Source organism: Anomaloglossus baeobatrachus, chromosome 5 (assembly GCF_048569485.1).
Source record: "Anomaloglossus baeobatrachus isolate aAnoBae1 chromosome 5, aAnoBae1.hap1, whole genome shotgun sequence".
Lineage (NCBI taxonomy): Eukaryota > Metazoa > Chordata > Amphibia > Anura > Aromobatidae > Anomaloglossus > Anomaloglossus baeobatrachus.
Genome location: NC_134357.1, coordinates 548,958,333 through 548,984,611, shown reverse-complemented (window position 1 = coordinate 548,984,611; position 26,279 = coordinate 548,958,333). Strand labels below are relative to the sequence as shown.

At 42.3% G+C, this 26,279-nt stretch overlaps 1 protein-coding gene across 1 annotated transcript in view; it reads left to right on the top strand.

Moving 5' to 3' along the window:
* Positions 1 to 22,548, top strand: part of LOC142312964 (uncharacterized) — a 118,859-nt gene extending 96,311 nt beyond the window's left edge. The window contains 6 exon segments of the mRNA XM_075351953.1: positions 1,947 to 2,025; positions 2,155 to 2,334; positions 2,416 to 2,539; positions 2,623 to 2,720; positions 16,692 to 16,782; positions 20,156 to 22,548. Of these exon segments, the coding sequence (XP_075208068.1) occupies positions 1,947 to 2,025; positions 2,155 to 2,334; positions 2,416 to 2,539; positions 2,623 to 2,720; positions 16,692 to 16,782; positions 20,156 to 21,498 (1,915 nt within the window). The 3' untranslated portion in view covers positions 21,499 to 22,548.
* The last annotated feature ends 3,731 nt before the right edge of the window (positions 22,549 to 26,279 follow it).

Here is a 26,279-nt window from a genome sequence, read left to right as displayed (position 1 = left end):
TCACGGGGGCGGGCATTCTGGCGTCCGTTATCCTCCCTTCAGTTCCTTTATGCCATCCCCCATCGCTACTTTCTGTACCTGATGACGCCGCCCAGTGCTCCAGCGGTCCCCGTGCATGCCCAGTGCCAGTGTGACGCCCTGGACTAGCCAGGGGGTCACAGATAGGCCCCTGCACAACACCTGTCCCCCAAAAAGGTCCCACTAGTCACCAAAAAGCCTGAGTCACCCCATCTGTTCCAGATGTCCACACCCGGGAGCGGGGTCAGGTGGTTGGCCACGCCCACCAAGGAGGATTGATGGGCAGGGGTGGGGAAAACTAGACAGTAATCAGTGGAGTTGGAGGAGTTGAGTGTTGACAGTTGAAGAGAGAGGAGTTGTTGTGAGAAAGCAGAAGTCTGTCAGGTCCTAGGTGGGAGCCTAGGGACCCTGTGGCCAGGAGACAGACGGTGGTGGAAGTTTGCAAGAGGCCGGGAGTAGAACCTGCGGAACCGTCAAGGCACCGGGACAGGGTAGTGGCCCACCGGTACCGAGTCAGGGAGTCAAACCGAAACCGGAGCACCAGGGAAGGGTACTCAGACCCCGTACGAGGCCCAGAAGCAACTGGGCTGAGTCAAATCAACTGATTGCGGCTTGGATTTTAGGTCCATTCCCACCCAAAGTCCCGAAAGAAGGCAACAGCCCACCGAGGGGGATAGGAAGCCACCGCCCAGGCACCAAGATCCCACGGGCCAGCGCCTGCGGGCAAGAGGGCTCCTCCGGCGTCTGCAAGTCGGGGAGCGGACTACCGGTGTTCAGGCATAAGTAGTCACACAGTCTACGGAAGTGCAGGGAAAAGACGACACCACCAACCCGAGTAGGGGGAACCACGCAGCCGGCTGCGGGCACCGACCACCATCCCGTTTTTGGTTTACCAGTGACCCAAGTGTGTTTCCTCTGAGTGAGTACACCAGTGTCCTCAGGCACAGCGCCGTGCTACGCCGCCCTGCTCTGCATCCCTCTGGCCGCCTCAGCACTCCACCAGCGGGCCCCGGGTCCCACATCCCCTACCCACGGAGGGGTCAACACCTAGCTGCGCCACAACACCGCACCTGGGAGCCCCCACCATCACCAGCAGCGGTGGTGCCAACAATCACCACGACCCATGGGTGGCGTCACGGACAATCTCCATAGCGGCTCCGGCCGCGCAACCACCCGATTACCAAGACAACACCCCCCCTTTACAGAGCGACGTGACCCCCGGGGACGCGCGAGCCACCGACACACAACCCCGAGCGGCTCAGCGGCAGCAGCCGAGCGCGGGGCGGTACACCAGTCTCACGGGACTGAGCACAGTGTGACCGCTGGTGACGTGTTGCGCGGGCATGAGATTATGGGCGGCGCTGAGATTGTCATCAGCAAGCACCCGCCCATAATCTCGTGCCCGCGCAACATGTCACCAGCGGTCACACTGTGCTCAGTGCTCAGTCCCGTGAGACTGGCACTGAGCATGTGCGGGGACCGCTGGAGCACTGGGCGGCATCATCAGGTATGGAAAGGAGCGATGGGGGGCAGCATAAAGGACCGGGAGGGAGAATAACGGACGCCAGAAAGCCCACCCCCGTGATTATAAAAAAAAAGATTGACATACATAAAGGTAAGACTTTATAAAGTCTTTATTTTGGTCTCACATGGGGCACAATAACAGGAACCTTGCTAGAATGCAGCCCAGGAGCTGCAGAGGGGGAATCTTTTAGGTTTTGGGCGAAATTTCTGCTGACAGGTTCCCTTTAATCAATAAATCAACTTATGTTCCATTCCATGCAAGACAAAGAGCATACATGTATGTTTCCTCCTTTTATATTACATGGGATTATGATTTTACATCAGCCCATGATTTTCCCATTCAGGTCCCTACAATATTGTGGAGAATTTCTATATAAAATAATTTTTCTGACTTATTTCTCAAGGATTGCTATGGACAGGGACAAGATGGTGGAGAGGATATTACACCTCACCCTAGAGATCCTCTTCCGGCTTACTGGAGAGGTGAGAGATTCTGATGACGTCACATTACACCATTCTTATCTATGGGAATAACAGATGGACAGAACTGGAGAGGTGAGGACTCTGGAAATGTCTGGAGTGAGATTTATTACTGTGTCTCTCCATAACCAGGATTACACAGTAGTGAAGAAGACCTCTTGTGAGCACTGTCAGGCCCCTGTGTCTGAGGGATGGGGAAGACCCTTGAGCCCAATCACGGGGCCTCCACCTCACCCCCCGATACATGAGGACATCAATGACCAGAAGATCCTAGAACTCACCTACAAGATGATTGAGCTGCTGACTGGAGAGGTGACACTGCTGGGAATGCTGGGACATTATACAGTAATGCTATGAAGGGATCGGGGGTGACGGTATCATTGTATGTGTCAGGTTCCTATAAGGTGTCAGGACGTCACCGTCTATTTCTCCATGGAGGAGTGGGAGTATTTAGAAGGACACAAAGATCTGTACAAGGACGTCATGATGGAGGATCACCAGCCCCGCACATCACCAGGTAATAAACAGAACTAAATACATTTTGCCTATAGTTATCTATATGTAAAGAATTAATTCAGTCCCTGTATGTGTTTACTCCAGTTCTATCCAGTAAGAGGACAACACCAGAGAGATTTCCCCATCCTCTTCTTCTACAGGACTCTAAACAAGAAAATCTTGATGTTCTTTATGATTATCAGGTAGATGGAGAGAAGGTGCCATGAAATCTCCCTATGATGTGTAGACGGCTGTGAAGGTCTTGTTTTATCCTCCAGTATTATATGTTTTATACTTGTGTAATGAGAACAGTGGAGATGGCAGGATCAGAGCTGATCATAGATATGACTTCTCCATTAGTGATGGGTGGACCTTCAGATACCCAGGATCAACAGATTTCCCCCCCCCCGGCTTAAAAAAACCTGGTTCCGGTTTGGAATTGGTCCCGGATATCTGGCCTGACGCCGGTCCCCATATCAGTTTATGGGGACCAGAATCCGGCGCTTTAAATGGTGGTAGAAGGGATAGGGGGATTAGAGCAAACATTTTATTCTTACCAGTCTCCTGTGTGGTTGTAATGCTACGTCTGGGGCTGCTCATTATCCACATGCATATGCACTGCTTCCCCTGCACACCGGCAGTCCCAGTGTCTGTGATTCGTTGCAGACAGACCACGCCCCCACCCTGTGTGGCAGCGTGTCTGACTGCAAACAATCACAGACGCTGTGTGTGTCCCTATTATGGGGCATAAATAAAAGTGGCGTAGGGTCCCCGTATTTTTATACACAGCACAGATAAAGCATACGGCTACAGGCTGCAGCCCCCAGCTGTGTGTTTATCTTGGCTGTGTATCAAAATAAGAGGTACCCCATGTGTTGTTTTTTTTTTCTTTTTTTCTTTAGTTATTTAAATAATAATTTAAAAAAAAACTGCAGGCAGTCACCCCCATCCCCCCCCCCTCCCCAATTTTGATAACCAGCCATGATAAAGCCGACAGCTGGAGGCTGATATTCTCAGGCTGGGAAAACCCATGGTTATCGGGGCCCACCCGCAGCCTTAAAATAGCAGCTGCCCACAATTTTCGCCTCCATTAGACTTATATTTCGCATCCAATAGACAATCCTGGAACTTTACCCGCCTCATCCCAATTGCCCTGCTGCAGTGGCAATTGGTGTAATGAGGGGTTAATGATAGCTACCACTAAGCCCTAGATTAGTAATGGGGAGGGTCTATGAGACCCCCCCATTGCTAATCTGCAAGTGAAAAGAAATTAAAACCCCAACACCAAAGAAATACCTTTCTTTGCAATAAAGTTAAAAAAAAAACACCCTCGTTCTCTAATGTATTAAGCCACAAAACACCCAGTTCTGATGTGTTCTACACATGGTCACATGACGATTCCAGCTCTGCTACATACATACTGAAGTGACAGTACACTGGCACAGAGCATGTTCACATGATGTTGGCTTCAGGCAGAGAATGACTGAACTGCAGCAATAAGCAGTGAAGTCACTCAGTTTATTTACAGTCACAGCTGGAGGTTCCCACAGTACCCAAGCTTCACCACCAGGTAAACTGACCTTCGGTAACCTCATTAACCGAATTAACCTTAATTTGAGCCTGAAGAAGAGACCTGAGTAGTCTCGAAAGCTTGCTATTATTACCATCTTTTCAGTTATCCATTAAAAGGTATGAACCACTGAGGACTTCAGTTCTTTTAAACAATTTTTTATCTCATTAACCTAAGTGACCTCACAGACTTGTATCTCCTGGCAGAAAACCGCGTTGTGTTTTTTTTTTTTTTGCCTAGAGATGCAGATTTGGTGCTGAAATTTATACACCATATTCCTGCTAATCAAAAGGTAGCAAACCGGGGTACAAAATAAATAAAACTTAGCTTTTAATAAATATTCCTTAAAAGGAAGCGAGAGATCCTTACTTCAGTAACAGTTATCTAAAAAAGTGCCACATACCACATATCCCCCTTAGCATGTATCAGGGGCTCAAATGGCCAGAAAAGGACTTTGTGAAAGATAACACATAAAGTGTGCTGACCAGGGCTGTGGAGTCGGAGTCGGAGTCGTGGAGTCGGAGTCGGAGCTCATTTTGGTGGAGTCGGAGTCGGTATAAAATGCACCGACTCCGACTCCTAAAATATATAATAAATTGGGGACAGGAGTGCAATGCAGAATGTGCTGAATATTTTACTAAATAATAACATTTAGTATAATGCTTATATTTAAGTGAAAAATTTATTGTAGTACAATGTGAACATCAGACATTTAATTGTTTTTATGATACAATAATCAAGATATTTGGATAGAACATAAAATATTTATTGGAATACAACTTTAGAACACAAAAAACTAATAAATTGTAAATATGTAAAATATATATATATATATATATATATATATATATATATATATATATATATATATACAGTGTATATACACACACAAGATATATATGTAATCTACTGTATATTACATAGTGTATTACATATTTACAATTTATTACAGTTTTTTGTGTTCTAAAGTTGTATTCCAATAAATATATTTTATGTTCTATCCAAATATCTTGATTATTGTATCATAAAAATTATTAAATGTCTGATGTTCACATACACATATTCATGTACTACAATAAATTTTTCACCTAACTATAAGCAATATATGTAGGAGTCGGAGCCGGAGTCGGAGCCGGAGTCGGAGTCGGTGCAAGAGAATTTGAGGAGTCGGAGTCGGAGTCGAAGGTTTGGCTTACCGACTCCACAGCCCTGGTGCTGACCAGTGCAATCTGCACAAACCAGGACAGCCACCGACAGGATTTTGGACAAGAAGTACCACAAGGTCCAGAAATGCCTGTCTCAATAGAAAGAAAATGGAAATGGTCTCACCCATCATGATGTGATCCATCCACCTTCACTCATAATATAAAGGATTCTCATATCATCCTGGGCGTCCCAATAGTCCTTAAATGGACTGAACATATTGTCCCCTTTAAAGATGAAATCCTTAAGTCCCTGTTTTCCCAACGCGTTTCCTACATTTGTATTTTTCAGGGGAGTTTACATCAGAGACCAGTCTTTATCCACAAGGACAGGACATGCTGAAACAGACAAACAACAACTGTAAAGTACTAATCACAAAGGACCAGATCACCAAGCTAACTGCCAGGAATATAGCTGAAAAGAACTCACCAGACGGCAGCAGCGGGCCTTCCAACACTGTGCACCGCTAAGCTACACCCGCCATTATTAAATAGTTCTTCAGCTACAGCTGGCGTGTGACGTCGCTTCCGTACCGCCCCTTTTCATTTCCGGGCCGCGCGTTGGAACGCACGCATGAAGCGCACACATCAGAGTCTATTTCTCCAGGGCCAGACTTCTCCAGTGGCTCCCTCCTGCCAACCCTCCCAGTGGTCAGTCCTCATGTATTTTTGCATTTCTGTATTTAGGTGTAAGCCCTTTTTTGCTATTTGTCAATTCCAGTAAGTCTCTGGGTTTTGAGAAATCGCTATATATCTGGTATATTGTATCTGTGACATTGTGTTTGTCACTATGCATCTTTCACCTGCTCTAAGTTATTTGAGCGTTTTTTCTGCTGCGCTTTTTGCATATGTAGTACTGTATTACATAGCGCTGCAGTAGGCCTGGCGTAATGGATTAAAGCCCTCCTGTTTTGTGTTAGGAGGCGTGACGGTCTGTATTATCTTACTGTCTCTTCCGTGTCGGTGGGCTTCTGTGCATGCGCTAGCAACTTCACACTCTGTGACGTGTACGCTTCATGTGTGCGTTCCACCGCGCGGCCCGGAAATGAAAAGGGGCGGTGCGGATGCGACATCACACGCCAGCTGTAGCTGAAGAACTATTTAATAATGGCAGGCGCAGCTTAATGGTGCACAGTGTTGGAAGGCCCGCTGCTGCTGTCTGGTGAGTTCTTTTCAGCTATATTCCTAGCGGTTAGGTTGGTGATCTGGTCCTTTGTGATTAGTACCTTACACTTGCTGTTTGTCTGTTTCAGCATGTCCTGTCCGGTCCTTGTGGACAGGGCCGCCATCAGGGCATTACTACTGTGCCTGGTGTAGGGGGCCCAGTGAAGAGAGGGGGCCCGGCCAGGCACGGGGTAAATACTTATCTTTATTGGCAGGACGGGCCCCTTTTCTTCACCAGGCCCCAGTCACAGCAGCAGCAGAAGGGCCCGGCGGTGTTGCTCGCCTCCTTGCATGACTAATTTGCATGCGACGGGGCGGAGCATGCAAATTAGCCATGTGGTGAAGTGGAGGCAGGGTGATTGGAGCAGAACAGGGCGCGTCATCGATGGGCCTTGCAGCAGTGTGGTGAGGTCATCACTCTGCGACCTCATTACACTCCTGCAAGTAACAGCGGCAGAGGTGGCGAGGACGCGGCAGCCAGCGGGACAGGAAAGCGCTGTGAGCTGAAGACATTCGTCGGGGGTGTGTGAGGTGGCCCGCCCGCTCATCTCAGCCGGGGTAGGCCCGCTTATCTGATACCAAGGGGGCTGCGAGGGTGGTGAGGTGGCCCGCCCGCTCATCTCAGCCCCGGGGGGCCCGCTTATTTGAGACCGGGGGCGGGGGGTAGTTTTGAGGTGGCCCACCCGCTCATCTCAGCCCGGGGGGGCCCGCTTATCTGAGACCGGGGGGGTGGTGGTGAGGTGGCCGGCCCGCTTATCTCAGACCGGGGGGGGGTGAGGTGGCCCGCCCGCCCGCTGATCTCAGCCCGGTGGGGGTTATGAGGTAGTAAGGTGGCCCGCCCGCCCGCTGATCTCAGCCCGTTGGGGGCCCACTGTGATCTCAGCCCAGGGGGGTGGGGGGGATCCCAGCCAGGTTCAGCTGATCTCAGACTGGGGGGGCCTGCCGACCCCAACCCCTGCTTTGCCTCAGCTAGATGCGCAGAAGGGCGCTGAATTGCATCACGGGCAGGTGAGTATAATGTGAATCATGGTTATGTGCTGTCTGTATGTGTTATGTATAAGATATGTGTGTCCTGTATAGTGTGCAATATGTAGCGGTCTATGTATACTATCTTTGTATACTGTCTATGTATATTATCTGTGTATACAGACGAAAGGGGGGTAAACCCGCTCACCTCTACCCGAGATCAAGTCCAGACCGTGCACGGAATAAGAGGTAGGCAGACCTCAGCAGCAGCATAGATATGGTAGAAATCCAGCAATCATGTCCAAAATAGGTTAAAAATTAATTATTTCTTTATTTCATGTTCAAGTTAAAAAAATTTCATCATGAATGAATTCACCTATGAATTCATGATGAAAATTTTTTTTAACTTAAAAAATGTTTTTTAACTTGAACATGAAATAAAGAAAGAATTAATTTTTAACCTATTTTGGACCTGTTGCTGGATTTCTACCATATCTATGCTGCTGCTGAGGTCTGCCTACATCTTATTCCGTGCACGGTCTGGACTTGATCTCTGGTACAGGTGAGCGGGGTTACCCTCCTTTTGTCTTGGTACTTTTCAGTCTGGCCTAGTACCCTAGCTCCCTGCCCATATAACATGTGAAGGAATTAATACATATTCTCTGTGTCTGTTTGAAAATCAAAATTGTGTGGACTGTCATGCTATAAAGTGAATTATTTTTACCCTGACACGTGGGATTTCCTATATATTGAACACAATTATGGAGATCAATAATAGTAATTCACCAATGGATGATTTTTTTAATGTAAATGATCAGAGAAGACTGGACAAAGCAGCTAGGATTTTTTCATGCAGTAATATTGCCACCCTTACTGAAGACCAGGTGGAACTGAATAAATTAATGTGGGACTGGTGGCATGGTGGCTCACTGGTTAGCTTTGCAGTCTTGCAGCGCTGGGGTCCTGGGTTCAAATCCCACCAAGGACACCATCTGCAAGGAGTTTGTGTGTTCTCCCCGTGTTTGCGTGGGTTTCCTCCGGGTACTCCGGTTTCCTCCCACACTCCAAAGACATACAGATAGGGACTTTAGATTGTGAGCCCCATTGGGGACAGTGGTCCTGATGTATGTAAAGCGCTGCGGAATATGTTAGCGCTATATAAAAATAAAGATTTGATTTTAAAGATTTGGGACTTGGAAAAAATCCTCTCAGCCCGTATTCGCACTTGGTGGGACGAAAAACCTTGCAAGCATACTTGGATAAACAAATGATTCCCCGGGGTCTACGCCTCAAGAAAAGACCCACCACTAATTTCAACCCAGAATTTATTATACAATGGGATCTGATTTTTGTGTGTATGTTCTGCTAAATTAATACATCTTATTATTGAACAGGAAGATATTAAACTTAATGATTTGGAAAAAAAAGTCAGAGATATCGAAGCTTCTTTGGCAAAATATTCAAATTTGGACTCGTAGAACCCTTAAGGAGCAGATTAATAATAGTCTTATGAAGCTGGAGGATTCCATTACCGTATTCAAAGAAGGAAAGTTTAAATGTAATACCAAGGACTATGAAAGTAATACGGTGTACAATTGGCACCACTTTCGCAAATTCCATGAACATGGTCCAAAGTCTATCTTGAAAAATAAAAATCACAATTCCAACAAAGTAAATTTTTCATCTACAGAACCAGAATCGACAGATGGTAACACAGACTTTTTTGACATAGATTCTGAACCCCTCTCAACAGGAGGTGCAAAAAATTATACTTCTGTTCCAAAAAACTCCCGAAAAAAACCAGGAGAGCAGGGCGTAAACACGCCAGGAACCAGCAAGTATCAGCACGGTCATTACACCAGGGGCAAGAAGATCTAGAGGAATGCGGTTTTTCCTCAGTCATCAGTATGTCTGCATGCATCCTTACCAGTCCAGAAATCAGGCTATTAGAAAAAGGGCTCAATTTTGTTCCAAACGCGAAGTTCAAATTATTTGATACGATCTTGGATGTGAATAAATTTATACGTAAGCGCACTGTGAAAAAACATTTTTTTCACCAAGAACAACAATATTTCCCGCAACCTGATACTCAGGACATTTCCATCTTGTCCTCTTTTCAAGAACAAATGACTCTGCAAAATCTAAGAGATCTATCCGATGAAGCGTGCAAACTTACAAATCCACATGACACCATTGTGAAAAAATCCCAAATCCTAAGTTTTATCCGGTTCAATCCAGATGCACTCGGATGGACGATTTTCAGAACTTGGTCGAAAAGGATCTCACTAAATTGTACAACAATAACAAACCTATCCTTCATAATTTGAGTAAACAAGAAAAAAACGCATTGAAATCGCTAATGGACAATGAGAACATTGTTGTCAGAAATTCTGACAAGTGGGGGGATCGGTAGTGATTCTTGATGTGGGACTCTATGAAAAAGAACTGTTATGTATGCTTAATGACAGGATCAAATTTCAATTTCCTATAGATATTACTATCAATGATATAAAAAAATCCCTAGAAAAATTGCTAGATGAGGGAGCCAATTTAGGGTTAATTACAAGCAAACAGAATTTTTCTATCCTACATGTCCGCTCACACCTCTACTACATGCCCTACCTAAGTCCCACAAAGATTAATTCCCACCCAAATTCAGACCGATAATCTCAGGTATTGGATCTATAACCGAACACCTCTCTGAGTGGCTTGACGACCTTCTGCAGTTCTTAGCCAAAGCGTCCCCAAGCTATATCCAGGACAGCAAGCATGTCCTGAATATTCTCTCCCATATACAGTGGTGGCGTGATTTTAGTTGGATTTCTTGTGATGTACAATCATTATATACATCCATTCTCCACTATCTGGCCATATTGGCTTTGAAAAAACAAATTGAGAGATATTCGGAATATGCTCCTGACCTACAAAATTTATATTCTTGAAGTCACCACTTTCCTACTAAAAAACAACTACAACTATTTTTCTTTCCTGGGCGATTATTATCTGCAGCAACAAGGATGCTCTATGGGCGCTAGGTTTTCACCCTCGCTCGCAAATATTTTCATATTTTTGTGGGAGGAGGAGTTTAATTTTAATTTTTCAAATCCATTTTTTTCAGATATTGTTGTTATTTATCTGAGATTTATTGACGATATACTAATGATCTGGCAGGGTACTGATGACATGGCCACAGATTTTTTTTTTTTTCTTATATCGCCAATAATCCTCACAATTTATCCTTCACCCACTTACATGAAAAAAGTGAAATTAACTTTCTGGACATGACCCTCACAGGTAACACCAATACGGGATTGTTGACTGCAGATTATATCGTAAACCGTCCGCGGGCAATTCTCTATTGTATGCCAATAGCTGCCACCCCAGGCATGTAATAGAGACTATACCCACTGGCGAGTATATTAGAGCCAAAAGGTGCTGCAGTAACCAGGAAACCTTGGAAAAGGAATTTGAGTTGGTTGACAAAAGATTTTTTAGCACTGGGCTATTCAAAAACACACTAGAAAGAGCAAAGATTAAAACTCACCAGAAGGAGTGTTCGGATTATCTCCAATTTAATAAAAATAAAAACAAAAATAATCTCCATTCTGGATCTGACAGCCTTTTGCCCCTAGTGTTTTCCACCAGGTATAGCAAGAATTATCATCAAATAGTAGGAATAATAAAAAAATACCTTCCCATTTTGACAGCAGATGAGACTCTATTTAAAATCCTAGACATAGGGGTCAAATTCGTCTCAAAAAGAAATACAACATTGGGAGCATTAATTTCACCAAGTGACCATAAAAATAAAATGTCCCATAATAAAAACAAAAAAACTGCTGAAAAAACAGGTGGATGCATTGCGGGCAACTGGTTGTCAACAGTGGGATCTTATAAATGTGGCCATAAAACCTGCGGGCTCTGCAAATACATGGTTAGTACTAGTAATTTCACATCATATTCCAATGGAAAAAAAATTCACATAAACCCGATGATTAATTGTGGTACTAGCAATGTTATTTATTTGATCTCATGCATTAACTGTCATTTGCAATATATAGGCAGCACGACACGCACATTGAGAAAGAGGTTGTCTGAACATATATATGACGCAAATAACGCAACCACTAGAGGATTATCTGGAGCATCGCAGCACTTTCTCAATGTGCATTCGGGCAACATGGGCTCATTGCAGGTTATCGCAATTGAGAAAGTATGTCTACCAAGAAGAGGTGGTAATCTTAAAGATATTCTTTGTCGAGAGGAAATTAAGTGGATTTTTACAATGGACACTAGAACTCCTCTGGGTATGAATTTAAAAAAAGATATGCTATATATATATTGATCAGATTACTTCATTCCCATGGGAGTGAACCACTCAAATTAATTACCTTGAATCTGTGCAGTCTTCCCTGATTCCATGTCCAGTTTCATGTCTTTTTAACCACTCTGTCAGTGTCCATTTACTAGAGACAGACTAAGAACTACTCCGTTCGAAACGTGTCCGCTCACCTGTATTTCCTATGAATTCATGATGATTTTTTTTTTTTTTTTAACTTGAACATGAAATAAAGAGAGAATGAATTTTTAACCTATTTTGGACCTGATTGCTGAATTTCTACCATATCTATCTGTGTATACAGTCTGTCTATGTATACTGGCTGTGTATACAGTCTGTCGGTCTGTGTATACAGTCTGTCGGTCTCTGTATACTGTCTGTCTCTGTATACTGTCTGTCTCTGTATACTGTCTGTCTGTGTGTATTCAGTCTGTGTGTATTCAGTCTGTGTGTATTCAGTCTGTGTGTATTCAGTCTGTGTGTATTCAGTCTCTGTACGCAGGTTGTGTAATTTTCTGAGGGAAACAACTTCAAGGGTGCTAACACTTTTGGCCATGACTGTGTGTGCACAGTGCTGGCCAAAAGTATTGGCACCCCTGCAATTCTGTCAGATAATACTCAGTTTCTTCTTGAAAATGATTGCAATCACAAATTCTTTGGAATTATCTTCTTTTATTTTGCTTGCAATGAAAAAACACAAAAGAGAATGAAACAAAAATCAAATTGTTGATCATTTCACACACAACTCCAAAAAATGGGCCAGACAAAAGTATTGGCACCCTTTGCCTAATACTTGGTTGCACAACCTTTAGCCAAAATCACTGCGAACAACCGCTTCCGGTAATAATCAATGAGTTTCTTACAATGCTCTGCAGGAATTTTAGACCATTCTTCTTTGGCAAACTGCTCCAGGTCCCTGAGATTTGAAGGGTGCCTTCTCCAAACTGCCATTTTGAGATCTCTCCACAGGTGTTCTATGGGATTCAGGTCTGGACTCATTGCTGGCCACTTTAGTAGTCTCCAGTGCTTTCTCTCAAACCATTTTCTAGTGCTTTTTGAAGTGTGTTTTGGGTCATTGTCCTGCTGGAAGACCCATGACCTCTGAGTAAGACCCAGCTTTCGCACACTGGGCCCTACATTATGCTGCAAAATTTGTTGGTAGTCTTCAGACTTCATAATGCCATGCACACGGTCAAGCAGTCCAGTGCCAGAGGCAGCAAAGCAACCCCAAAACATCAGGGAACCTCCGCCATGTTTGACTGTAGGGACTGTGTTCTTTTCTTTGAATGCCTCTTTTTTTTTTCCTGTAAACTCTATGTTGATGGCTTTTCCCAAAAAGCTCTACTTTTGTTTCATCTGACCAGAGAACATTCTTCCAAAATGTTTTAGGCCTTCTCAGGTAAGTTTTGGCAAACTCCAGCCTGGCTTTTTTATGTCTCAGGGTAAAAAGTGGGGTCTTCCTGGGTATCCTACCTTACAGTCCCTTTTCATTCAGATGCCGACGGATAGTATGGGTTGACACTGTTGTACCCTCCGACTGCAGGCCAGCTTGAACTTGTTTGGAAGTTAGTCGCGGTTCTTTATCCACCATCTGCACAATCTTGCGTTGAAATCTCTCGTCAATATTTCTTTTCCTTCCACATCTAGGGAGGTTAGCCACAGTGCTATGGGCTTTAAACTTCTTGATGACACTGCGCACCGTAGACACAGGAACTTTCAGGTCTTTGGAGATGGACTTGTAGCCTTGAGATTGCTCATGCTTCCTCACAATTTGGATTCTCGAGTCCTCAGACAGTTCTTTGGTCTTCTTTCTTTTCTCCATGCTCAATGTGGTACACACAAGGACACAGGGCAGAGGTTGAGTCAACTTTAATCCATGTCAACTGGCTGCAAGTGTGAATTAGTTATTGCCAACACCTGTTAGGTGCCACAGGTAAGTTACAGGTGCTGTTACTTACACAAATTACAGAAGCATCACATGATTTTTCAAACAGTGCCAATACTTTTGGCCACACCCTTTTTCATGTTTGGTGTGGAATTAAATCCAATCTGGCTTTTTGACAATTATTTTTTTTTTTTTCATTGAAGACAAATTTAAATGAAGATAATAATACCAAAGAATTTGTGATTGCAATCATTTTCAGGAAGAAACTAAGTATTATCTGACAGAATTGCAGGGGTGCCAATACTTTTGGCCAGCACTGTGTGTATGTATGTATGTGTATATATGTGTGTGTGTGTGTATATATATATATATATATATATATATATATATATATATATATATATATATATATATATATATATATATATATATATATATATATATATAATGACATGTTTTTGCAAGAGTGGCAGTGAGATTCTTGGAAGTTTGAGTGGTGGAGGTGGAGCTGGGGGGGGAGCCTGGGCAGAGTCCCAAGGGGGCCCGAAAATTTTGCCAGTATGCCAGTATGGGGCCCTGGAATTCCTAGTGGCGGCCCTGCTTGTAGATAAGGACTGGTCTCTGATGTAAACTCCCCTGAAGAATACAAATGTAGGAAATGCGTTGGAAGAACAGGGACTTAAGGATTTCATCTTTAAAGGGGACAATATGTTCAGTCCATTTAAGGACCATTGGGACGCCCAGGATGATATGAGAATCCTTTATATATTATGAGTGAAGGTGGATGGATCACATCATGATGGGTGAGACCATTCCATTTTCTTTCTATTGAGACAGGTATTTCTGGACCTTGTGGTACTTCTTGTCCAAAATCCTGTCGGTGGCTGTCCTTGTTTGTGCAGATTGCACTGGTCAGCACACTTTATGTGTTATCTTTCACAAAGTCCTTTTCTGGCCATTTGAGCCCCTGATACATGCTAAGGGGGATATGTGGTGTGTGGCACCTTTTTTAGATAATTTACTGAAGTAAGGATCTCTTGCTTCCTTTTAAGGAATATTTATTAAAAGCTAAGTTTTATTTATTTTGTACCCCGGTTTGCTACCTTTTGATTATCTGGATTACGGTACTTTACCAGTGGCTATTATCATATTCCTGCACCCAATCTGCATCTCTTAGCAAAAAATGCACAATAAGGCTTTGTGCGCACGTAGCGTAGTGTCCATGCTGGAAAATCTGCAGCGATTTGACAGTGCATGTGCGCTTCAAATTGCTGCAGAAACACTGCGTAATGGATGCAGTGTGTCTGCAGAATAGATGCCTATTTCATGCGCTCTGGATTCTGCCTCTCCCATAGACAGTGGGAGCAGCATCCAAAGCGCACAAAATAAGTGACCTGTTGCTTTTTTGCGCACAGCAATTTGGATCAAAATTTCAGCATGCAAATGTGTATGAGGAGTAATTATATAGCTCTGCATAATATGATGTTTAACGTACTATGAAAATGTGTATTTATTATGCAATGATAATTTCTCTGTTTTGTACCAATGTTTAATAAAAACGATCTGATTTAAAAAAAAAAAAAATCAGCATGCAAATCGTTGCGCTCTCAAACGCAACATGCGGATGGATTATGCACAATCTTAATAGATTGCGCTGGGGAAGCAGGGCACGTGCGTTTACGTTGCAGTGCAATATGCAGCGTAATCGCATGAAATTACGCAACGTGCGCACATAGCCTAACTGTTTTGACACAGTTTCGGTGCAGTTTTTTGCAAGGAGGTGCAAATTTGGTGCTGATATCAGGTGCAGACATGTTTTGATGCGTTTTTATTTTGCCAGGAGGTGTAGATTTGGGGCAGAAATATGGTGTATACATTTCAGCACCAAGTCTGGATCTCGTGGCAAAAAAACCATGTTTTTCTGCCAGGAGATGCAGGTCTGTGACACCTGAGGTGAGGTCACTGAGTTTAATGAGGTCACCTCTACCTGATGCCCACAGCGAGCAGACATGTTCTGTGCCCGCGCACTGTGCCTTTAGTATGTAGCAGAGGTGGAATTGTTGTGGGACTTTGTGTAGATTATGTTGGAACTGGGTGTTTTCAGGTTTACCAAAGGGAAGAACAAGGGTGTTTTTTTTTTTTTTTGTATGTTTTTTTTAAATAAAGGCTTTTTTTTCTGTGTTTTCCCATAGATGCCTCCCATTACTAATCTGGGGCTTAGTGGCAGCTGTGAGCTGTCATTAACCCCTTATTACCTCAACTGCCACTGCACCAGGGCAATGAGGATGAGCTGGGTAAAGTTCTGGGAATGTCACATCTAATGAATGCAACAATCCTGGGTGGCTGCAGGCTGCTATTTTTAGGCTGCAGGAGCCTATAACCATGGGTCTCCCCAGCCTGAGAATACCATCCCGCAGCTGTCAGATTTATCATGGCTAGGTATCAAAATTGAGGGGGACCGCACACCATTTATTAAAATTATTTATTTAAATAATTTAACAAAAAACCAACATGGGGTCCCTTTTTTATTTTGATACACAGCCAAGATAAACACATGGCTGGGAGCTGTAGCCGTGGGCTTTATCTGTGCTGGGTATCATAATATGGGAGGACCCTATGCCAATTTTTTTATTTATTTATTTTTACACCAATATTGACACACACACACCGCTTGTGATTGCAAGCAGTCAGACATGCTGTCACACAGGGTAGGGGCACTGTCTGACTACAACCAATCAGAGACGCCAGGACTGCCGATGGGTCTGGGAAGCGGTGCATATGTATGAAGGATAATCGGCGACCCTGGAAGTAGTGTTACAGCCATGCGGGAGACTGGTAAGTATAACGCACCTGCTTTTCTCTTTGTCTTTATTTTTCCTTTTTTTTTTCATTATTCGAGTTGCCGTAATCAGATAGTTATCCGGAGTCCCCTGGGCCCAGGGTCGGTGCACAGGTACTTTTGAACCCCGATGGATCTGGACTTTTACAGTCCGGGTCTGCCCATCACAATTCTGCATCTGTCTGTGACTTTTACATTATTTGTTTCAGGGTGAAGATCAGACACATATTTGTACTACAGAGACCTATGTGATGGGTGATGAGTGGTGTAAACAGGAGATTCCTACATATGACTACACAGGTGAGTAGTAACCACTAAATACAGGGTCACAGATTCTTCTCAGTCATCGCCTGTGGCTTCTTTATCGATGCGTAGTCCAGCCATATAATCATGTGATCACCGTTTTGCTGCTAGACTATAAAATTTTCCTCCACACAAAACTGTTCAAATTACTTTGGGCACTGAAAGTCCTTATTCTATAGAGCTTACAACCTGGAGGACCCACCTACATGCTGGAATTAGAAGATGCTGACCCTTACCTGCTCAGATCTGTAAACTTCAAAACTAAATGATAGCGTACATAGAAAAATATTATGATGGGCCTCTAAGAGAAAGTGGAGGGTAATGATGCTGTTTCCTTCCTAGAATCCTGATATCTTATTGAATGAATCTACTTTTTGTCCCTTTTGTGATGCTGAATGTGATAATATGGTCACTATGTTTTCATTTTTACAGGTTTATTCTGTATGATATGTTTGATTGTAGTGGGATTGGCCTGCCTCACTTTTGTGAGTTTGCAGCTCTCTGGTTGTCTTTAAAAGAAAGTTTCCATTGTCTCTGCCAAATCCCCGAGATCTAAATTTAAGTCACTTCAGCTCTGCTCTATTTTTAAAACTTCTTCTGACTGAGCTTGTAGCTTATAGCAAGATCTAACAATTACCTTACTTTGGGGACATCAGATGACCTTGGGGACCACGGAAGCATCGGCACCCGCAATTACGATTACATCAATAGTGTAAAAGGAGGTATTTTAGCCCCCTTATAACTGCATAGATGCCGCTATCTCAAATGACAGTGGTATTTAAGTGGTTTAACGGTGCCAATACTGGGCGGGAATGATGATGCAAAGGGTCAGTTGTCATATACAGCTACCAACTTCTACTGCCAGGGCACATGGCAGCGCTCAGAAGTGAAGGAGCGCCATTTAGGTATTGGAACGCAAATTTTGCTGTAATAGTTGCAAGGCACAATCAAATAGGAGCACTGTTCATGGTCATCTGGTCGCTCAAAGGATGACTACCAGGAACAGACTTGGCGCCATCTAGTCCACTTTTCGGATTCTATGGATAACTTTGCTCTTTGCATTGTAACCCCTATAGATGGATCTGGAGTTACCAGGGATCCCTAGGCTGCGGTCATGAAGTTACCTGCTGTCTGGTGATTCGAGATGGCAAGAAGAATAGTCAAGGATCCCAGTCAGAAAAATACAAAATCACAAGATGTAAGAGTAGCTAGTAAGGAGTGTGGGTCACAACAGGAAACAGGTGCATAAGCTGAGCACACATGCCTGACCAGAGGAGAACAAGGCTATATCTAGCATCTTTTAGTAATACGCTTTGAGGTTTGTAATGTTTGGTGCTCTCCAGACGGCTGAAGCAGAGAGCTGATTACTCCAGCTGGACTGTGTGTGTGTGTGTGTGTGTGCATGCACGCACGCACACACACACAGCCAAACTGGATGGTAATACAGGTCCCAGATATGAAATACAGAAAAAAATACCTTAAAACATAACTTTTAATATATCCCTTTAAAAAGGAAGCAAGGAACACCTTACCTCTGTTAAAATCTATTAGTCACTGCCAGAGATGCTACCGTTTCACTGCTCACCCTAATATTCTTAGGGACTAGGGCACCCTGCCGCAATGGCACACAACAGATGGTAATAAATCAGGTGTCAAAATCTGAATCAAATAATACGGGTTGATTCAAACAAATAGATCTTTATTAAGCATAGCCCTATGGAAATACCAGAGACCAGTGTCACAATCATAGCATTGCCCTTAGTGTTATAATTGGAGCAATCTCGCCCGTTCTGATGCATTCGTATTCCAAACAGACATCGTTTTTCATTATTATAGGCGTCTCCGCGGTCCCTCTATATCTGGACCCAGGAACCCTTTAAATGAAATCACTGTCGTTCCCAATTCTCTTTCTCTTCTCTTGGGAGAAAGAGAATTGGGAACGACAGTGATTTCATTTAAAGGGATCCTGGGTCCAGATATAGAGGGACTGCGGAGACTCCTATAATAATGAAAAACTGTGTCTGTTTGGAATACGAATGCACCAGAACGGGTGAGATTGCACCAATTATAACACTAAGGGCAATGCTATGATTGTGACACTGGTCTCTGGTATTTCCAAAGATCTTTATTAAGCATAGCCCTATTTGTTTGAATCAACCCGTATTATTTAATTCAGATTTTGACATCTGATTTATTACCATCTGTTGTGTGCCATTGCGGCAGAGCGCACCAGTCCCTAAGAGTATTGGGGTGAGCAGTGACACGGTAGCATCTTTGGCAGTGACTAATAGATTTTAACAGAGGTAAGGTGTTCCTTGCCTCCTTTTTAAAGGGATATATTAAAAGTTATGTTTTAAGGTATTTTTTGCTGTATTTGATATCTCACATTTTCACGGTACTGTACCAGTAGCTGGTTTATATTAATACAGGTCCCAGCCATCCTTCCTAATCCTAGTGACTGGACAGAGCTTGCGCCACACAGAGGTTTTGGCTCCAATGTCTTCTCCATTACTAGTGTCGCCGCCGAATGAATAAGGTGGGGCCTGGTGACAAACAGATGTCACAGGAGCAGATGCCAAATGAGATGTAAGACAACATTTGCAGAAGCTGTAATTTGACAGAATGGCAGAAAATCAGAACAGGAAAAAAACAATGAAGTGACTCCATTATGTAAATTATAAGCCTCAATGAGTTAATCTATAGGACTAGTGACTATTTTGATTCCACAGGCACATTCCAGGAATTAGCACGCAGTGGATTTTAGATATTAAAATTCAAATATTCCGTTTTATTACCCAACACATAGTGCCCAGATTGGGCTCTAGGAGACATGTACACTATAAATTCAGTGGGTTCTTCTCTTTACAGCAATGGAATATACATGGATGCTAAATGTGGATTGGGCACAATGCAGGTCTGAAAAGCTAGGTGGAGATTTGATTTTTGGAGAATGGATATTGCTGGATTGGTTTATGGAGGCCATGTTGCTTTTCAATAACCTTTTGAGCAACTAAATATATGGAAATTCTCTGTTTTTCCATTGACCAGATGATTTACCTGAGTTTAGGCTTGTTTTTGCGTAATGAGTAGAAGTTTTTATTGGTATCATTTTCACCTACCTAACGCTTTTTTGGTGGCTTTTTATTGCAATATTTGGGAGGCAGAATGCACAAACAGTTGAACATCACGCTCTACTGGCTCATCCTATGAGGTCTTCAATTACACTGTGATCTGTCATTGTCTTAGAGAACAATTGAGTTTTGCTATATACTGTAACTTTCTATTTCTATGGAAATTTTAAGTTTAAATCTGAAAGTCTAAATTTCAAGGCTATTTTATTAAAAATAAATAATTAGTTTTATTCTTGCAGATGATGGTGACCGGAGCACAGAGGGACAACTTATATCTACAATTTTTAAATCTGAAGACCTTGAGATCTCTCAGGATTCACTTGAAGTGAATGCTATTACTCCAGATATCCCATCATCGTTTTGCAGCAAAGATTTATCATTTGGTCTTTTAAAACAAGTCCTCTCTTCTGATTCATTACCGACTATTAAGAAAAATAGAAGTCAGAAAAGAGGCATTACAAAACTAAGTACTCTTAAAGCAAAGAAGCTAATTGCACGTTCAGAATATGGAAACAGTTTTCCCCTCAAAACATGTTATGTTAAAAAAGTTTGTTTAAAAATTCGCACACAGGAGAATAAATTTTCTTGTTCCAGGTGTGGGAAATCTTTTACCCACAAATCAGTTCTTGTTAGGCATGAGAGAATTCATACAGGGGAGAAACCATATTCTTGTTCAGAATGCGGAAAATGTTTTGTACAAAAATCAAATCTTATTAGACACCATAAAAGTCACACAGGGGAGAAGCTGTTTTCGTGTTCAGAATGTGGGAAATGTTTTGTACAGAAATCACATCTTGTTAGACACCAAAAAAGTCACACAGGGGAGATGCCATATTCATGTTCAGAATGTGGGAAATGTTTTGCACGTAAATCACATCTTGCTAAACATCAAAGAAATCATAAAAGGGATAAGGTATATTCATGTTCAGAATGTGGGAAGTATTTTAACTGGAAATCAGCTCTTGTTGGTCACCAGAGAATTCATACTGGGGAGAAGCCTTTTTCATGTTTAGAATGTGGAAAATGTTTTGCACATAGATCATCTCTTGTTCCACATCAAAGAATTCATAAAGGGGAGAAACCATTTTCATGTTCAGAATGTGGGAAATGTTTTGTATGCAAATCAGCTCTTCTGACACACCAGAGAAGTCACACAGGGGAGAAGCCGTATTCATGTTCAGACTGCGGAAAATGTTTTCCACAGAAATCACATCTAATTGAACATCAGAGAACTCACACAGGAGAGAAACTATTCTTATGTTCAGAATGTGGGAAAAGTTTTAACCAGAAGACAAGTCTTGTTATTCACCAGAGAACTCATGCAGGGGAGAAGCCATTTTCATGTTCAGAATGTGGAAAATGCTTTGCATTGAAAACAAATCTTATCAGTCATCAGAGAACTCACACAGGGGAGAAGCCATATTTATGTTCAGAATGTGGGAAATATTTTAACCGGAAATGGCATCTTGTTAGACACCAAAAAATTCACAAATAGTAGAAGCCTTTTTCATATTCATAATGTGGGAAATGTTTTAATCAAAAATGGTACCTTCTTAAACTTAAAAAATCTCACACAGGGTGAACCCATTATCATACCTAGAAAATTAGAAATTATTAACTCGAAAATCATATTTTCTTGACCATAAAAATGAATTCATTCTGTAAGAAACTGTATATTAACAATTTGTTAAAAAAAAACATGTAACAGAACCGTATAACTAAACGAGAAACGGAATTTACTATTGAACTTACCAAACTTTTTCATACTATAAGACACCCTTTTAGCAAGAAAAAATCTTTTGAATAAGTGACAGTGTCTTTTATTACCTAGGCAGTTTCCTGTGATGATGGAGAACACTGAACCAGTGTCCTTCCTAATCACTGAGAGAATTGCTCTTTCTCCTCCTGCCCCACACTGAATTATACGATTAGTGTAGAGCAGGGGAGGAAGCTATTGGAACCTGCACTGAGGCTGCACGTCCTGAGGGAGCAGCTGAATTAACTTCCCCTCAACTAGCTCTAGGACCTTTCAGATCATGTAATCAATTACATAACTTTGAAGAAACTTCAAAATAGGGTAATATATACAATTTGTGTGTGTAAATGTGTATATGTAGCAGAGCTATGTGTATATGTAAATGCTTTTGTAGCACAGCTATGTGTAATAAGCAAATGTGCTTATGTAGCAGAGCTATGTGTATATGTAAATGTCTGTTGCAGACCTGTGTGTATGTACTGTAAATGTGCATACGTAGCATAGCTGAGTGTGCTTGTTCTATCAATGCAGCAGAGTTGTGTGTACATTTGTGTGCGCTGCAGAGTGCTGATTAACCCATTAGTGTCACAGCAGATTTTCAGCTTAATGACCATATCTCAAATTTAAAATCTGACCAGTGTCACTTTACGTGGTAATAACTCTGGAATGTTTGTCTATATAGCCTGGTGATTCTGATATTGTTTTCATGCACATTGTATTTTCTGTTAGGGATATACTGTATTTCGGTTAAGCTTTTTTGTGACAATATCTGAACTTGATGAACATTTAGAAAAATGTTCAAACTTTGAATGCTTATATCCTTAAACCAGATACTCCTACCACACAATAGTTAATAAATTACATTTCCAATATGTCTACTTTTTGTCAACTACGCTTTATTTTACCATTTTTAAAGGGTTAAAATTTATCAGCATTATATTTTTTTTTCTCCAATGAAATTTCCAAATTCTTTTAGGGACCAATTCAGTTTTGAAGGGACATTGAGGGGGCTTATACATTGGAAAGCCCCTGAAAAACTGCACCCCCTCAAATTATTCTAAACTGCTGTCAGGAAATTTGTTAACCCTTCAGGTGCTAAACTGGAATTAAAGGAAAATAGATTGAAAATCTGAAAAGATTCTGTAATTTTATTTTTATAAGACGCACCAGATTATAAGACGCATCCCAAATTAAGATAAAAAAGGTAAAAAAAAAAATTAAAATGGGGTCTGTCTTATACTACGGTGTTGTCTTACCGGAGAGGGGGCAGCAGCAGTGGTGGAGTAGAGTCCCTGGAGGCAGGGGTGGTGCTGGTGGGGTTTGTGCTGGCAGCGGAGGCTGCAGTGGTTGTGTGGAGCAGGCCTTGCGGCGGGTGTCGCAGATGCTCTGTCGGGAGTCTGGGCTTCAAAGAAATGGTACTCAGAGCGGCACGTGCGCAGATGGAACTCTCAGCCGAGAGCTCCATCTGCACATGCGCTGACTCCAGACTCCATCATTTGCAGCCAGAGCATTTGGGACACCAGTTGTACAGCAACCGCAGCTTGCACTGCCAGCACAACCACCACAGCCCGCACAGAGAGGAAGCCGGCCGGCCGCCCGCACTGAGTGCCTCCCGCGCTAATTCTCCACCTCCCGGTAAGCTATATTCGGATTTTAAGACGGGTACCCCTCATTTTCCTCACAAATTTTTGGGAGGAAAAGTGTGTCTTATAATCTGAAAAATACGGTACATTTTTCTCCACTAAAATATTGCTTTGGTTGCATATTTTTCATTTTCACAAGGAGTAGTAGGAGAAAATGGATCCTTAATGTATTCCACAATTTAACCCAAAAGTGACAGTATCCCATATGTGGTCAATAACACCTGCTTGGGCTTATGTTACAGTCCTGAAGATCTACTTGGCATTTGGAGTGTAAATTTGTCTGAAATAGATTGTAGACACCATGTTTTATTTGCAGAGCCCCCCTGAGATAGCAAAACGGAAACCCCCATTTTGGAAACTGGACTCATCAAGGAATTATTCACAGAACATTTTGAAATGTGGATGTGAAAAAGAAAATAAGAAAATGTGTGGGTTTTTTTCCATTAAAATGTTGTTGTTTTAGCTCCAAATTTGTCATTTTCGTAAGGGTTAAAGGGAGAAAACGGACCTCATAATTTGTTCCACAATTTGTCTTGAACGCAATCATTTTCCTGCATGTGGTCAAAAACTGCTGTTTTGCACATAGCAGGGCTCGTAAAAAAAGGGCACTGTTAGAATTTTGGAATAGATTGTGAATGCCAGGTCACATTTGCAGAGCCACTGATGTGCCAAAAGAGTAGAAACTCCCCAGAAGTGACCCCATATTGGAAATTTCACTGCTTAAGAAATTCATCAAGGGGTATAATGAGTATTTTGAACTCATATGTGCCTCACAGAATTTAATTCCATTGGGATGTGAAATGATAACATTTTAGTGGTAAAAATTATATTTTTTTATTTTCTGCAATCTTTCCGTTAGGGGTTAATAGGTAGAGATGAGCAAATCTGAGGTTCGGTGTTTGTACCGGAAAGAGACTCTTTCCAAAAAACAGTTCAGGTGCTTTTATGTATGCAAACCACTGTCGCAAGTATCGCTGTGTTCGGGTACGTTCAGTACTCAGTCCAGAGCGAGCTGCTTGGGGTATTTGAACGGCTCGTACTGGGGGTAACAGCATGATTAGATGTAGTGTGCACCAAATATAAATAAATGGAAATCTCCCTCTCACACCCTAATGGAAGTGATCTGTTTATAGCTGGCTGCATGTGGGCGGAGACCCGAACTGCCCAATTTGTGACTTCCATTGAGGTTCAGATCAAGTCCAAGTCCCAAACCAAACTTTATCTAAAGTCCGGGTTAACCCACCAAACCGAAGTTCCACAGCTTGGCTCATCTCTGTTAATGGATAAAAATGGATCACAGAACTTGTTGAGCAAATTTCTCCCAAATGCGGAGATGCCACATATGTCTTCAGAAAAAACGGATAGGCCATAAATGAGGGCTGAGTAGGAAGGAACGTTATTTGAAACACATATTTTGCTGGAATACTTTGCAGTTGACCTTTGTGGAGCTCCGAAGGTTCCAAAGCAGCAGACACCTAGCAGAAGTGACTCCATTTTAAAAATTACACATCTCAATGAATCAATCTACAGCTGCAGTGACTATTTTGGCCGCAAAGGTGTTCTCACAATTGAAACACTCTTGTTTTTTTTGGGGGGGGGATTGCAAATATGCTAGTTAACTGACCATACATTGTGCCCAGCTTGTCTTCCTGGAGACATGCACCCCGTAAATTGTTAATTGGGCTTATGCTACACTAAAGCCAATCGTGCGGTCACTTACGGCGGTTTAGGCACAGTGTGGGGTTCAAAATGAACGGATTGGATTGGATTTGGGAGCCCAGATTTCACTGAATGTTATCTGAGGGAGTGGGAGCCATGTCGCTTTTCCAGAGTTTTTGTTCTACCAGTAGCATGAGAACCCCTATATTTCCAGTGACAGATGATGAACCTGAGTAGGGGCTGGTTTTTTGCAGGATATATTGGGACTTTTACTGGTAAGAGTTTGGGGTATATAACATTTCTTGATCGCTTTCAGTATAACGCTGGGATCACATTCTTGTCTTTTATAGTGAGCATTTACGTTGGGGTTTTAGTGTAAATTCCACAAAGATGCGATTCATACTAAATACTCGAGGGAACCACTCACTATAATGAGGCAGCTGGAGACACTTTGGCTTTTCTTCTGTAAGAGAATACAATCCGTTTTGTTCTTATAGAAACCATCTTGTCTTAAAACTGAATGATGTCATAGGGCTCAGCTAACACTGATGGGCAGAGAAGTTTCACATTTCTACACACACCCCCGTGGTTTCTATTGGTGCGGTTCTGAGAAGTTATTTCTTTGTTTGGGATACTATTATAAACTAGTCACATGATGTAATAAAGCAGAAACGTTCAGTACACCACAAATTTTGTGTGCTGCAATGATTTCCAAAGCCCCTGTAAAACAAATCTTATTAATTTGGAGGTCCAATGGCATAGAAAGAGTGTATTTTCGCTCACAGTTTTGGTGTTAACCATCTTTTTAGGCATGCGCAGAACTGTGATTGAATACACCTGTGCGCTAAAAAGATGCCTCAAAGGATTGAACACAGTCAGAACAGAGACCAGATAGAGTCCATAGTAACTCCATTGGTGTCATAGTGAGTGGTTTCATCAAAGGTTTTGTCTGATTCATGCATTTTGGGGAGTTACATGGAAACTCCCATGTAAGTACTTAGCAAAGTACAGGATAAATATCAACTGGACCTTATTTCCATTTTGGTAGAATGAACAAACAGCAGTATAAGAACAGTTTTTTATTTTTTCAACTATTTTTGTGCAATGAAAGTGATAAGACTGCTTTTATTCTTCGGATCAACATGATTACCATGATACCAGATTTATATATATTTTGTTAAGGTTTGCTAATATCACACACTTTTTATTTTATCGGCCATCAGCTTGATCTTGATCCAAGGCGCCTTTATTGGATGAACGCTGTAGGAAGTTCATCCATCAAGGCGTAGGAATACCGATCTTGTG